Below are 13,021 nucleotides of genomic sequence, written 5' to 3'. Positions count from 1 at the left end.
CCATGATGGGCGACCTCAGGGGAAGGCCAGTGAGGCCCACGGTCACCTCCCGTGGGAGCAGGGTCCACAGGGTGTGCTCACCTTGTCATGGAAGGCCGTGATGAGCCACAGCTCCACCTCCAGGTTTGAGCCTCGCTTCTCGGCGGCAATGAACTGCAGCAGATTCTCATGCTTCATGCCAGGTGTGCTGAAGATCTCCCGTTCACTCTGCCATGACTGCTTGTCCTGAGGCAGGGATGCGGCTGAACCTCACCACAGCCATGCCACCCTGCAGCTGCCCACTAACCCCAACCTCAGCCTCTGTAAGGGAGGTGGAGCAGGACTGAGCCAGGCCCAGGACCCAGACCAACAGTGACCCCTGAGATCACCAAGGCCAGCACCTGATTTACAAAGGGGGCCACTGAGGTCCAGAGACAGAAGTGAGGAGCCCAGGACCACACAATCAGTGAGAAGCAGAGCAGGCCTGGCTTTGCCAAGTGTCCCAGGCAACTGCTCGGGGTAGCCTGGTGTCTAGGGCCCCTAAGCAGAACCTGATGGCAAAACAAAACCCTGAAAACCAGACTGGATTGAGGTTTTGCAAATCAAAGTTTTGCGAAGCCCTACCCTAGGCCCACGGTGAACATCACCATCCCCAATGGGGCCCATTCCTCTCTCATCCCAGCTGTACAGGATGTGGACTGCCCTGGGGCAGAGAGCTTGGGCCCCGCAGGCACACACGCACCTGGAGTGGGAAGATCTTGACAGCCACGAAGTCATTCATGAGCTGTGCCTTCCAAACACAGCCAAAGCGCCCCCGAGCCTTGATCTCCAGCAGCTGCAGTGGCTTCAGGCCCACCAGAGGGGATGGGGGTGGAGGTCCAGGATCCTGGGGGGATCGAGGGCTTAATAGGATCTGGCTTGGCCTCCCCACGTCTACCCTGCCCGGCCCCAAGCCAACCCCATCTCACCTCATGGATGTCCACGTGGCCATAGGGGGGCTTGCGATGCCGGTACATCCAGAAGGCCAGCAGGACAATGAGGGAGAGGCCCCCGATGGGCAGCAGCGAGTAGGCCAGCACAGTGAGCAGGGTAGGGGCTGTCGGGGGTGGCTCGTACGTGACTGGGGGATACACGGAGCCCGGCGTCACACAGTCCGCCTACCCGCACACCTCCAGGGCCAGACCAAAGAGCCCTGTGGCTACTCCCCACCCCACAGAGGAGCTGAGCGTTCGGTGGGGGGCCAAGGCCGGCCCACATCGCTCCCCCCTCCTCACCTTCCGGGCCGCCCGCCTCGGGCAGGTGGGTGAAGCGCTCGTTGCAGAAGTTGCCTTCGCAGCAGCAGAAGTACACCTGGGGGTTCTCCTCGGTGGCCACGCACTCCTGCCTGGAGGAACAGTTTCCCATCCGCTCCTCAGGTGTGGGACAGCCTCCCCGGGGTGGCCCAGCCAAACCCCTCCCCACAAAGAACCCCACAGGGAACCAGGCGGGGGGCAGGGGGAGTGTGAGCCCACTTCTCCTAAAGCGGGACCCAGGGTCAGGAGGGACAACAGAGGGTGGGCATGCACCCAGAGCCCTCCTGGGGACCTCGCAACAGGGGCAGGGACCCAGCACCACCCCTGCTCGCCCAGGCTGCCACGAGAGCCCGTGTGTCCCCGCCTCAGCTCCAAACACCCAGCCCCAGGGGCACTGGCACCTGTCGTAGCAGTTGAAATCGTCCAGCCAGCAGCCCTTCTTGACGAGCTCGATGGTGCCTGAGCTGTTGCGCCAGGAGGCGTAGCAGTGCAGCCGCTTGTCCTGCTCGCCCTCGCAGCGCTCCAGGCCGCTCTGGTTGGTGCGCTCTAGCTCCCAGTTGGCGTTGTAGTAGATGCACTCCCGCGTCTCGGCCTCCCCGCGACCGGAACCTGTGGCGGGGGAGAGAGCTGCTGCCGAGTAGCCCCAGGCCCACGAGCGAGGCAGGGGGCCAGACTGACAGCCAGATGCACAGTGGGGGGCTCCTGGGTGGGAGGGGGGCTGCTTCCCTGCAGCAACAGCAATGAACGGAGGGGGCCTCAAAATCCCAGGGCACGGTCAGAATCACTGTGTCATCCGGGTGGGGCGGGAGGGTGGTGCTAAAAATATATCCCTGGGATGTCCCTGGTGGCTCAGTGGCTAAGACTCCGCACTCCCAGTGCAGGGGGCCCTGGTTCGATCCCTGGTCAGGGAACAAGATCCCACATGCATGCCGCAACCAAGAGTTCACATGCCACAACTAAGGAGCCCACGTGCTGCAACTAAGGAGCCTGTCTGCTGCAACTAAGACCCTGCCCAACCAAATAATTTTTTTAAAGAATGCATATTCCTGGGTCCTGCCCAGACCCATCCATTTGGAGTGGGGGCAGGATCTACGTTTTTTTTTTTTATTCATTTAATTTATTTATTTGGTTGTGCCGGGTCTTAGTTGCGGCAGGCAGCCTCCTCAGCTGTGACATGAGAACTCTTAGTTGCGGCATGCATGTGGGATGTAGTTCCCTGACCAAGGATCGAACCCGGGCCCCCTGCATTGGGAGCGCGGAGTCTTAACCACTGTGCCACTAGGGAAGTCCTTGGATCTATGTCTTTAACCAACCCCCTCTGTCTCGGGTGGTTCTGATGCAGACCTCTGGGACCACGTCTGAGAAACTAGAAGGGCAGGTTCCTGCCGCTGTCTCTGCCTTGTCTCAGAGCAGCTCCACTAGTGAGAAACAGGGCTGAGGGGATGGGGTGGACCTCGGAGACCAACGGCTAAGCGAGCACCAGCCGCAGGGCCGAGGCTGACGCCGACAATGCCCACAGGCTCCTGCCCACCTGCAGCAGCATTCGGCGGCTGTGCTCTGCAAAGCCCCCAGTCCAGAGGGCTCAGGGGGCCCACTGCATCCACAGCAGCAATTCTAGTACGGGTCCCAGGAGACCTGACCTGCGGGGCAGACCCCCAAGCTGGGCTTCTGGGCTTAGCACAAGTTATCACCTCTGGCTGCAAGACGCTCACAACTTTCTCCTTTATATTTTGGCTCTTCTCTCTCTACTTCCACAGGCCTTTGTGCTTCCTCCATCACCTAATTTATCACCCTTGACTAATTGCCTGTTGTTGTTTAAAGGATTATTTCAGACATTCAAGAAGTGTAAAAATAATGTAACCAAAGATAACTCCCCAGAGAAAATAACATAATGAACACTCATGTAAGAAACAAAACAGAGACTTCGCTGGTGGAGCAGTGGTTGGGAATCCGCCTGCCAATGCAGGGGACACGGGTTTGATCCCTGGTCGGGGAAGATCCCACATGCTGCTGAGCAACTAAGCCTGTGCGCCACAACAACTGAGCCTGCGCTCTGGAGCCCGCGAGCCACAACTGCTGAAGCCTGTGCACCTGGAGACCATGCTCCCCAACGGGAGAGACCACCGTGATGAGAAGCCCGCACAGCACAACGAAGAGTGGCCCCTGCTCGCCGCAGCTAGAGAGAGCCCACACGCAGCAACGAAGACCCAACACAGACAAAAATTTTAAAAAGAAATAATTTTAAAAAAAAGAAAGAAAGAGACAAATCATTACAAATGCGCTTGACAACTGCTTTTTAAATGTCAGGCTTCCCCCACAGGACTGCAAAGCTGATGCTTTAACTGCAGAAGCCTTGACTGTCTCGAGTACTAGAACCAGTTCCAGACACAGACCGGATAGATGGATGGATGTATGAAGGAAGGAAGGACCAGACAGAAGGACAGAAGGACAGAGTTATCTCCTGGCTACAGCAGGATTCTGAAGGGAGGGGAAAACAGGAGGGGTGGCCTCAGCCTGCAGCCCAAGCCCTAGGGTCCTCAGGGGAGCTTCCATCTCCACTCAGACAACAAGCCCCCACCCCCTGCATAAGGCAAGGAGTCCGAACAAGAGAGGCCAGCAGACATCAGGAATGGCCCAAGGCTGGCCCAGCTCCTCTCTCCAAGCTGCTGATCAGGCAGAGACCCCTCTGGCCACTACCGTGTGGCCAGGACCCAGGTGGTCAGGGCTGGGAAGTCCAAATCTCAAGGCTCCAGGTAGGACCCAAGGGTTCAGGATGACACTGGACCCCCACCTGACAAGATCCTCCTACAGACCAACTGGAAACAAAAGGTGCCCATGACCCCATTCAAGTCCTGGTTCTGATGCTTACTGGCAAGTGATCCAGCCACCCCGTGCCTCCGTTTCCCCACTCATGAAAAGGGGATGATAACAGAACCTACTTCCTTGGCTGTTCCAAGAGCAAGATGAGTTAAGGCATTTTAATGCTGGTTAGCACAATGCCTGGCACATTGGCTGTTACATTAGAGCCTGACACGCCCTGCTGCCTATGCCACTTCATCACAGCACAAGCTCCCTGCCCTGTCAGGCTGGGAGTGTGCATACCCAACCTGAAAGAGCTTTGCATTCAGAGCCCCAGGGGGACCAGGGGAGACTGGGAGACTCCATGCCCCCCCTCACCACACCCAGACTCTGCTGCCAGCTGGAGAGGGATTCCCCCTCCTCCCTGGCACTCCGCTTCTGCACACACTCAGCTATTTATAGCCTCTGGCAACACTCCAACCACAAGGCTGCCTCCGCCTTTTAACAGACACAGGGTTCCTGCCCACACTCACAGAGCCGGGGCCCCCTGCAGAGGAGGCTCCCCCATCCCAGCCCACTCGCCCATCCCTCTCACGTGCTGCCTCAGAGCCCTGTGGGGAACCTCCCCCCAGACGCCTGGGCAAGGGGCTCACTCTACCCCTGAGCACCAGCCAAGCCAACCGGCAGCCTCCAAAGGAAGCAGGTATACCAGCGTCAGTGTCCCCAGCAGGCAGCCCTTATGTTCCAAGGGGCCTACACCTCGGCAGAAAGATGCCCCCAGTGCTCCCTTAGCCCCCAGTCCAGGGAGAACAGAGAAACCCCGCTCCTGGACACGCACCACCACCAAAAGAAAGAATATATGCAGATTCTACTCAGAACCCACATTCCAGGAGCGGGATGAACCTAAATGATGGGCTTTGACACTTGAGGTCCATTTCCCAGGCCAGCTGACTTTGGATGTACCTGACTTGCACTGGGGAGACAAGGGGAAAATCCAGTAGGGAGAGGAAGAGGGATGAAGAGGTGAGGCAGAGCCTTGGTGGGAGGGTTTGGAGCTAGAGGGGCCACGCCTCCCCTGGGGTCCCCCGAGCTCTGGCCTTGGGGTGCATCTAACTTAGCCAACAACTCCCAGAGGTAGCGCGGACCCCAGCAGCCAGTGGGCCACTGCACCCTGCCCCTGGCTCCTGGAGGCCCCTCGGCAGCCCCCGCCTCCCTGCGGGCACAGCCCACCTACACTGTAGAGTGGTGAGAATGCGGTGCCAGCCGCCACCACGTCCACCTCAGGCCCCTTGCACCAGCGCACCCCCCCAGGAGCCACCACGCCCGAGAGGGGGCCGCGCAAGGCGAGCCTAGCCTTCTCCCTCACGGTCCAGCACCCAGGTCTGCCCAGAGAGGAGGGGCAGTCCCACACACACAGCGGCCAGGCTTTCTTCCCGGGAGCCCCTGCTTCAGGCTCCCCAGTCCTGCCCCCTCAGGGGGCCCAGCCGTCAGCTGAACACCTGCTGTCCCCGCAGGTTCCTCCAGAGGAGCCAAGGGTCCTGAAGGTGAGGGCTCCCTGCCACAGTGTCTGTATCCAAGTTTATGCCTCCACCTCCCCCAATCCACACAGGAGCATCTTCACCATCTTCCCACGACCAGAGTGAGGATGGCCCGTGGCAGGGGCGGGGGGGGGGGGGAAATAAGGGGAACCAAAAGGGGGGGGGGGGGGGGGGCGAAGGGGAGGGCTAGAGCACGAGAGAGACAGACAGACACACACACACACACACACGTGTGTGTGGACACGCAAGGGTGGAATGGCACATACATACAAGAGGCAGAAAAGAATCCTAAACATGCCTACGTTTCTTTGAACTTCTTTCACACAAGAGGATAACTCTACCCAAGTTATTTATTAAGTGTCAAAACCAGGTTTTGAAACCAGGCAGCCTGGCTCTAGAGTACATGCCCTTTACATGCTCTGTGACGCCTTTATTCTCAGTGCTACAGAACAGTCCCCTGTATGGCCTGACCACAAACTAAGTGTCCATCCTCCTGTTGGACCTTTAGGTCATTTACAACATTTACTGACTTAAGCACTGCCTCTGTGAACCCTCCTGAATCCTCTTTTGCATGTTTTCTGGTGCCCACGAGCGTGCATTTCTCTAGGAAATACAGCCACACGTTAGAGATATGGGACATAAGGATGAGCATCTCCAACTCACTGGATACAGTCACACTGTTCTCCCAAGTGGATGTACCAATTTATGTGCCCAACAGACTCCAGCCCCCCTGAGCCACACCGTCAGCCCGATGTGTGCTCACCCGGTCAGGGTGAAATCATACATCATGGTTTTGATCCACATTTCCTGACTGCTTGTGAGAGTGATCATGTTTGTGTTCATCAGCCCCTTCTGAGAACTGCCTGTTCGCACCCATTCCCATTTTTCTGCTGGGCTGCTTTTCCTTTGGGTTATATAAAGTTTTTACAGATTCCAATAAAACTTTTCTTCCTACATAGTAACCCCCTTCATTTATTTGTTTGCTCTTTGCCAGAAAGTCTACTTTATGTGACACTAGCATAGCTATATGACATTTCTTGTAGTATTTTCCCAGTTTATCTTTTTCCAACTTTTATTTTAAATCTTTCTGTATCTTTTTTTATCCCAACTCAATCTAACACTGTCTTTGATCCTAGAATTGACTCCTGTTAAATTTATGATTACCACTATGTTTAAATTTGTTTTTTCTCTACTGCTACCACCTTGGATTATCTTTTTAAATTCCATTATTTCAGCCACTTCTGGTCTGGAAGTAATGTACCCTATTTCTATCCTATTATAAGCTAGCCTTTAAGTTTTAATATGTACATTTATGCTAAAAGCCTGAAGTTAATCAACATCTCTTCCATCCCTCATTAGAACTTAATTGTTCTAACTCCAATTACCTCCTTCCAACTTACATTAAATTAGTTTAACATAATATCTGTGTTCCACATTTAATCAGTTGTTCTTCTTATCCGCCTCCCAAAGCAGATATTATCTGTGTTTTATAAAGTCAGCATTTTCTTTTTTTTTTTAATTTAATTTAATTGTATTTTTGGCTGCATTGAGTCTCTGTTGCTGCGAGCAGGCTTTTCTCTGGTTGCAGTGAGCGGGGGCTACTCTTCGTTGCAATGCACGGGCTTCTCATTGCGGTGGCTTCTCTTGTTGCAGAGCACGGGCTCTAGGCGTGCGGGCTTCAGTAGTTGTGGCACACAGGCTCAGTAGTTGTGGCTCGCGGGCTCTAGAGCGCAGGCTCAGTAGTTGTGGCGCACGGGCTTAGTTGCTCTGTGGCATGTAGGATCTTCCCAGACCAGGGCTCGAACCCGTGTCCCCTGCATTGGCAGGCGGATTCTTAACCACTGCGCCACCAGGGAAGCCCAGCATTTTCTTATTAGTCCATACATTCTCCAGCTTGCCTGCTCACCCTTCCTAGAAGGAAGAGCTCCACTCTTCCTTCTAGGACCACTGTCCTTCCTGATGAACATCTTCCTTCAGTAAAGATCTTTTGGTACAGAAGCCTTTGTTCATCTTTCCGAAAATGTTAGTTTGTTCTTTTTCCTCACTGACAGTTTAGAAGAACATAAACTTTTAGGTTGAGTTATTTTCTCTCAGCATTTTGAAAATATTATTCCACTGTCTTCTGGCTTCCATCATTATTGCTGAAACGTCTACTATTAGTTTAACTTTGTACATACTCTATCTTTTCCCTCTGGCTGCTTTCTTAGAGCTGCTTCTTGCAGTTTCACTATGAGCTATGTGTCTAAGTCCATGTTTAAATTTCTTTGTACTGCTTGGAAGAATATGCTTTTAATCTGATGATTCATGTCTTTCATCAAGCCTGAAAAATTCTTGGCTTTTATCAATTTGAATATTGCCATCTCCCTATTCTATGATTCTGAAATTCCTATTACAAGTATCAGACCATTCCCAGTCTCTTAACTCTGCTTTCACAATTTTCAATTCTGTGTCTAAGCACCATTACAGATAATTCCACAGGTCTAACTTCCAATTCATTAATTTTCTCTTTAGCTGGGTCTAATCTGCTGTTTAGTTCTTCTATTTAATTTATAAATTCAATTAATCTATTTTCTTATTTGTAGAAGTTCTATATTTTTTTTTTCTGGCTGCATTGGGTCTCCATTGCTGTGCATGTGGCGAGTGGGGGCTACTCTTCTTTGCAGTGTGCAGGCTTCTCACTGTGGTGGCTTCTCTTGCTGCAGAGCACAGGCTCTAGGGCACACAGGCTTCAGTAGTGTGGCACGCAGGCTCAGTAGTTGTGGCTCACAGGCTTAGTTGCTCTGTAAAATGTGGGATCTTCCCGGATAGGGATCGAACCCAGGTCCCCTGCACTGGCTGGCAGATTCCTATCCACTGGGCCACCAGGAAAGTCCCTAGAAGTTTTATTTTTTAAAAAACCTTCTTGGTCAATTTTGATACTTCTGTTCTTTGTCATACTTCCAAATCCCTCACTTCTAATTCCATAATTTAACTTCCTGAACATCTATTTCTGCCACTTGTTACTTTTGATGATTTCACTCATGGTATCTTGTTTCCCTGTGTGTTTTGGAATTTTGGATTCTGTTTTTGGATACGCTTGTGTTCAGTGGGGGCCTTTTCTGTGGGAATAAAAAGTGAAGCCAAGTTTGAGGGGGCAAACTTCCAGAGATAATTTATATTTTTGCTTCTGCCAAATTCTGCCAAATTCTCTAGGACATTACCAATCTGGAATCACTTTAATTACTTAACTCCCAGGAAACACAGATGGTATATACTCCAACTCCAAGCTCATGGAAGCACAGATCTATAGTTACAAATTCTCAAGTGAAACTACCCACCCCCCACCAACCAACAATTTTATTATCTATTCCCTTTATCAGCAAAAGAATGTTCCCTCTAGTCCATACTTTCACTGAATGAATAATGCTGTGGAAGTCTTATCATGTGAGAGCCTCAGTCTCAATTCCACATCTTATCTCCTGTGCCTCACACACTGCTACTAAACCCACATCTCTAAATTATGGAGAGAGGCAAAGTCCCCCAGGAAAAAGCAGCTTTAACCAGTGAAGCAGTACAGCTCTAGCTTCCAGCCCACTCTCGCTTGTCCCTTACTTTGTTATACATGCAATCATGCATATACATTTAAAAAGGATATTTGGGGCTTCCCTGGTGGCGCAGTGGTTGAGAGTCCGCCTGCCGATGCAGGGGACGCGGGTTCGTGCCCCGGTCCGGGAAGATCCCTCACGCCACGGAGCGGCTGGGCCTGTGAACCATGGCCGCTGAGCCTGCACGTCCGGAGCCTGTGCTCCGCAACGGGAGAGGCCACAACAGTGAGAGGTCCGCATACCGCAGAAAAAAAAAAAAAAAAGTAAAAAGGATATTTGTTATACTTTATCCAGCATTTCTATGTGTCTTGTATGAAGAGGTTTTTCAGCTGTTTTGTTCACTATTATTGCCAGAAATGGAAGTTCAAGAGCCATCTCCAAGGGTGACGAAAGGAGCTCTATCAGCCTAGGAACAAGGAATCAAGCTAGGTCACCTCAAGTCACTTCCAACCTCGAACTTTGTAAACAATTCCTTGGCACCATCCACGGAACAAGGTGTGGGTCCAGGGCCATTCTCTGAAACACTTGCCTTTCTCCAGGGCCCATCATTCCTGAAGGACAGTGGTGAGAGAGCTTCCAGGTGAAGGGCAAGGATTATACACAAATGCTATTTTTGCTCTCTCCTGTAGCCCCACTAAAACCGCAGCAAAGAAAAGGTTTTTAAGGACAAAAAGAACGGGAAAGCACCACAGAAATGAAGTTCTGAAGTTGGAAAGCAAATATAACAAGTGGCCACTGATCACACAGACTCCTAATCTGGCTGTGGAGAAAGCTGAGAAGCAACATGATTTCTACCATCTCACATCTTCAGTCCACTTTAGAGTTTGTCTTCTTTTGCCTCCCCCTCACCTCTACATCTTTGGGGTCCCAACCCAAAAAGAGGGGCTCACTATACCCACCCTCTCTTTAGAACTCCAATTCCTGTCTTCCTAGCCCAAGGCTATCAAATGCAAGGCTCAGCTTTTCAGGTGCCCGTATGCAACTGAAGACAGAGTCAAATGTAAAAGTCACCACCCAAGCCCTCTTTTCTCACACATATCCTGGCCTAGTAGGTCTCAGCATTGAGAGATAGCTGTACAATGCTTTCAACCAGAGATGTTTTCTCAGTTTGTCCATCTTTTCAGGTGCTTTCAGAAAGAGGGTTGGTCCTGATCATCAAAAGAGGAAATTTCCATATCTACTTTTTTTTTTTTTTTAACCATATCTACTTTTAACCCAGGTTTTAGATATATTTTCAGGACCATATATAGTACCCAAAGGGGATACCTCTACACAAACACAACAACTGAGATACCAGTGTAGAGATAAGACTACCCATAGAAAGTGTCAATTGAGAAGAACACTGACCCCAGAGCAGAGTCCTGAAAAAAGTAACTTCCATTCCAAAGTGTAATTCAAGAGGAAAATTCACTTTCTACCAACTTTATTATTTCAGACCCTTAGGAACTGAATTGTGTCCCCCTCCAAAATTCATAACCACCGATGTGACTGTCCTAGGAAATAAGGTCTCTAAAGAGGCAATTAAGGTCAATTAAGGCCATATGCGTGGGGCCCTAACCCAACAAGACCGATGTCCTTATAGAGAAGAAGAAGAGACACCAGGAGTGTAGACACCCAGAGAGAAGGCTGTGTGAGGACACAGCAAGAAGGCAGCTATCCGCAAGCCAAGGAGAAAGGACTCACCAAGAACCAATCCTGACAGCAACTTGGTCTTGGACTTCAAGCCTCCAGAACTGTGAAAACTAATTTCTGTTGTTTAAGCCACCCAGTCCGTGGTATTCCATGGTATAGAAGCCTGAGCCGATTAATACACAGACAGTGCACATCACCTGTACCATGTGGGAAAGCTGACTGGGACATCATTTACACTGGAAACAGTACCCTTAACCCACTTCCACCTAACTCCACGAGCAGGGCCTGACATGGGAGCTCACACAAGGAATCCCAGTAAAATGGTAGTGAAAGAGTAGAGAGCATGCTGAAGAAGGGACTAGGAAAGCAGGGGCTTTGGAGAACAAGTCGTCTCAAATTGTCTTCTTTAATTCTTCAGCCAGTTAAGGCAGAAGATCGTGTGAGGAAACGCGGCACACACTCAGCCAGGAATTGAAGCTCACCAGAACCCGTTCTGGTGTGAAAAGCCTCTCACCAGACTCTAAAATAATCCTTTTACAAATTTCTCCCATACCTCCTACCACCATTATCATCACACGTGACTTCAGGATCCCTCCATGCCCAGAGCCTGTCAAACACACAGGGTGCACCAGTATAGCCCTGCTCCCCACCACCTTCGGCAAGAGCCTCAGTCTCTCTGAGAGGTGGAGGCAGCATGGAGCCTAGCTAGTGAGCACACACAGACACACACATGCACAACCACCCCAAACCCAGACCATATCCTGGCTAGTCCACTGCCACCTCCCCTTTGTCGGCACGGTAACCAGGAGCCTCAGACATGGGAAGCAGCCTCTCTGGCGCTCCTGAGATACCAGGTCAGTGGAAGTGAGCACCCTCCCTGTCCGGGCACCCTTCATCAGGTGGGCTATTTCCAACCTCTATAATCTAACATTACACAGGACACACACACCACCACCATCACCACCACCACCAAGACACAGTATAACCATGTATAATCGTTTCTCGATATCTATCAAAATTTAAAATACACATGTCCTGGGGCTTCCCTGGCGGCACAGTGGTTAAGAATCCGCCTACCAATGCAGGGGACATGGGTTCGAGCCCTGGTCCGGGAAGATCCCACATGCTGCGAAGCAACTAAGCCCGTGCGCCACAACTACTGAGCCTGAGCTCTAGAGCCCGCGAGCCACAACTACTGAAGCCCACATGCCACAACTACTTTAGCCCACGTGCCTAGAGCCTGTGCTCCGCAACAAGAGAAGCCACGGCAATGAGAAGCCAGTGCACCGCAACGAAGAGTAGCCCCCGCTCACCGCAACTAGAGGAAGTCCAAGAGCAGCAATGAAGACCCAGCGGGCCAAAAATAAATAAATAAAAGTAAATAAATAAATAAAAAGACTGAGGTAGATCCATATACATTAACAAGATTGCCAGAACAGATCTCTGAGTTTAAAAAGCCATGACAGGGACTTCCCTGGCAGTCCAGTGGTTAAGACTCTGCACTTCCAATGCAGGGTTCATGGGTTCAACCTCTGGTTGGGGGAACTAAGATCCCACATGCTGCACGGCACAGCTAAAAGAAAAAGGCCATGACACGCGAGAACACGGACGCAAGTCACAAAACATGGTGAGCAAAAGATGGACATAAAGCAGTTCATCCTGTAACGTTCCATTCATTTAAAGCACAATGACAGGCCAAAATAACATATGCTGTTAGAAGTCGGGATAGTGGTTACCCTTAGGGGTTTAGGGGTAGAGACTGGAATGGAGCAAGAGAGGGCTTGCTTGGGGAGAGGGCAGTAAATTTCTGATTCTCGATCTGAATGCTGATTATATCAGCATATTCAGTTTGTGAAAATTCCTCAAGATGTCACTTATGATAATTACGCTATCCTATACATATTTTATATTTCAGCTAAGTATTTGAAAAAGAGTAATACCATTTTAGGTTAAAAAAAAAAAGCTTTATTTCTCTAAGTACTTCTATAGATACATATGTCAAACGTCTAGGAGATATCCACCAACCTGAGAAGGCTCACTTCTGGAGGAGGACTCAGATGGCGGACCAGGCTGGTAAAAGACACCCCGGTTTTATCTGTAATATCTAAATTTCTGCAACTGAATCCGTATGTATTACTTGTAAAACTAAAAATTAATAAAATTTTAAATGGGAAAAGAAGTTATGGCCAATGTGACC

The 13,021-nt window shown here is 50.8% G+C and overlaps 1 protein-coding gene across 4 annotated transcripts in view; it reads right to left on the bottom strand.

Annotated features, from left to right (window-relative positions):
- Positions 1 to 13,021, bottom strand: part of ACVR2B (activin A receptor type 2B) — a 35,254-nt gene that overhangs the window by 14,823 nt on the left and 7,410 nt on the right. For 2 of the 4 annotated variants that reach the window (XM_027088199.1, XM_027088200.1), the window contains exons 2-6: positions 1,673 to 1,880; positions 1,254 to 1,363; positions 948 to 1,099; positions 722 to 865; positions 82 to 225 (exon numbers count right to left, since the gene is read on the bottom strand). In XM_027088199.1, the coding sequence (XP_026944000.1) occupies positions 82 to 225; positions 722 to 865; positions 948 to 1,099; positions 1,254 to 1,363; positions 1,673 to 1,880 (758 nt within the window). Of the gene's footprint in view, positions 1 to 81; positions 226 to 721; positions 866 to 947; positions 1,100 to 1,253; positions 1,881 to 13,021 lie in introns of all 4 variants that reach the window. The other 2 variants (XM_027088197.1, XM_027088198.1) reach the window with 1 other exon arrangement.

Source organism: Aethalodelphis obliquidens, unplaced genomic scaffold, assembly GCF_003676395.1.
Source record: "Aethalodelphis obliquidens isolate GAN/ISIS:26980383/991018 unplaced genomic scaffold, ASM367639v1 scaffold62, whole genome shotgun sequence".
NCBI classification, from domain to species: domain Eukaryota; kingdom Metazoa; phylum Chordata; class Mammalia; order Artiodactyla; family Delphinidae; genus Aethalodelphis; species Aethalodelphis obliquidens.
The sequence above is the reverse complement of the archived record's forward strand: the minus strand, read 5'-3'. Positions and strand labels throughout refer to the sequence as shown.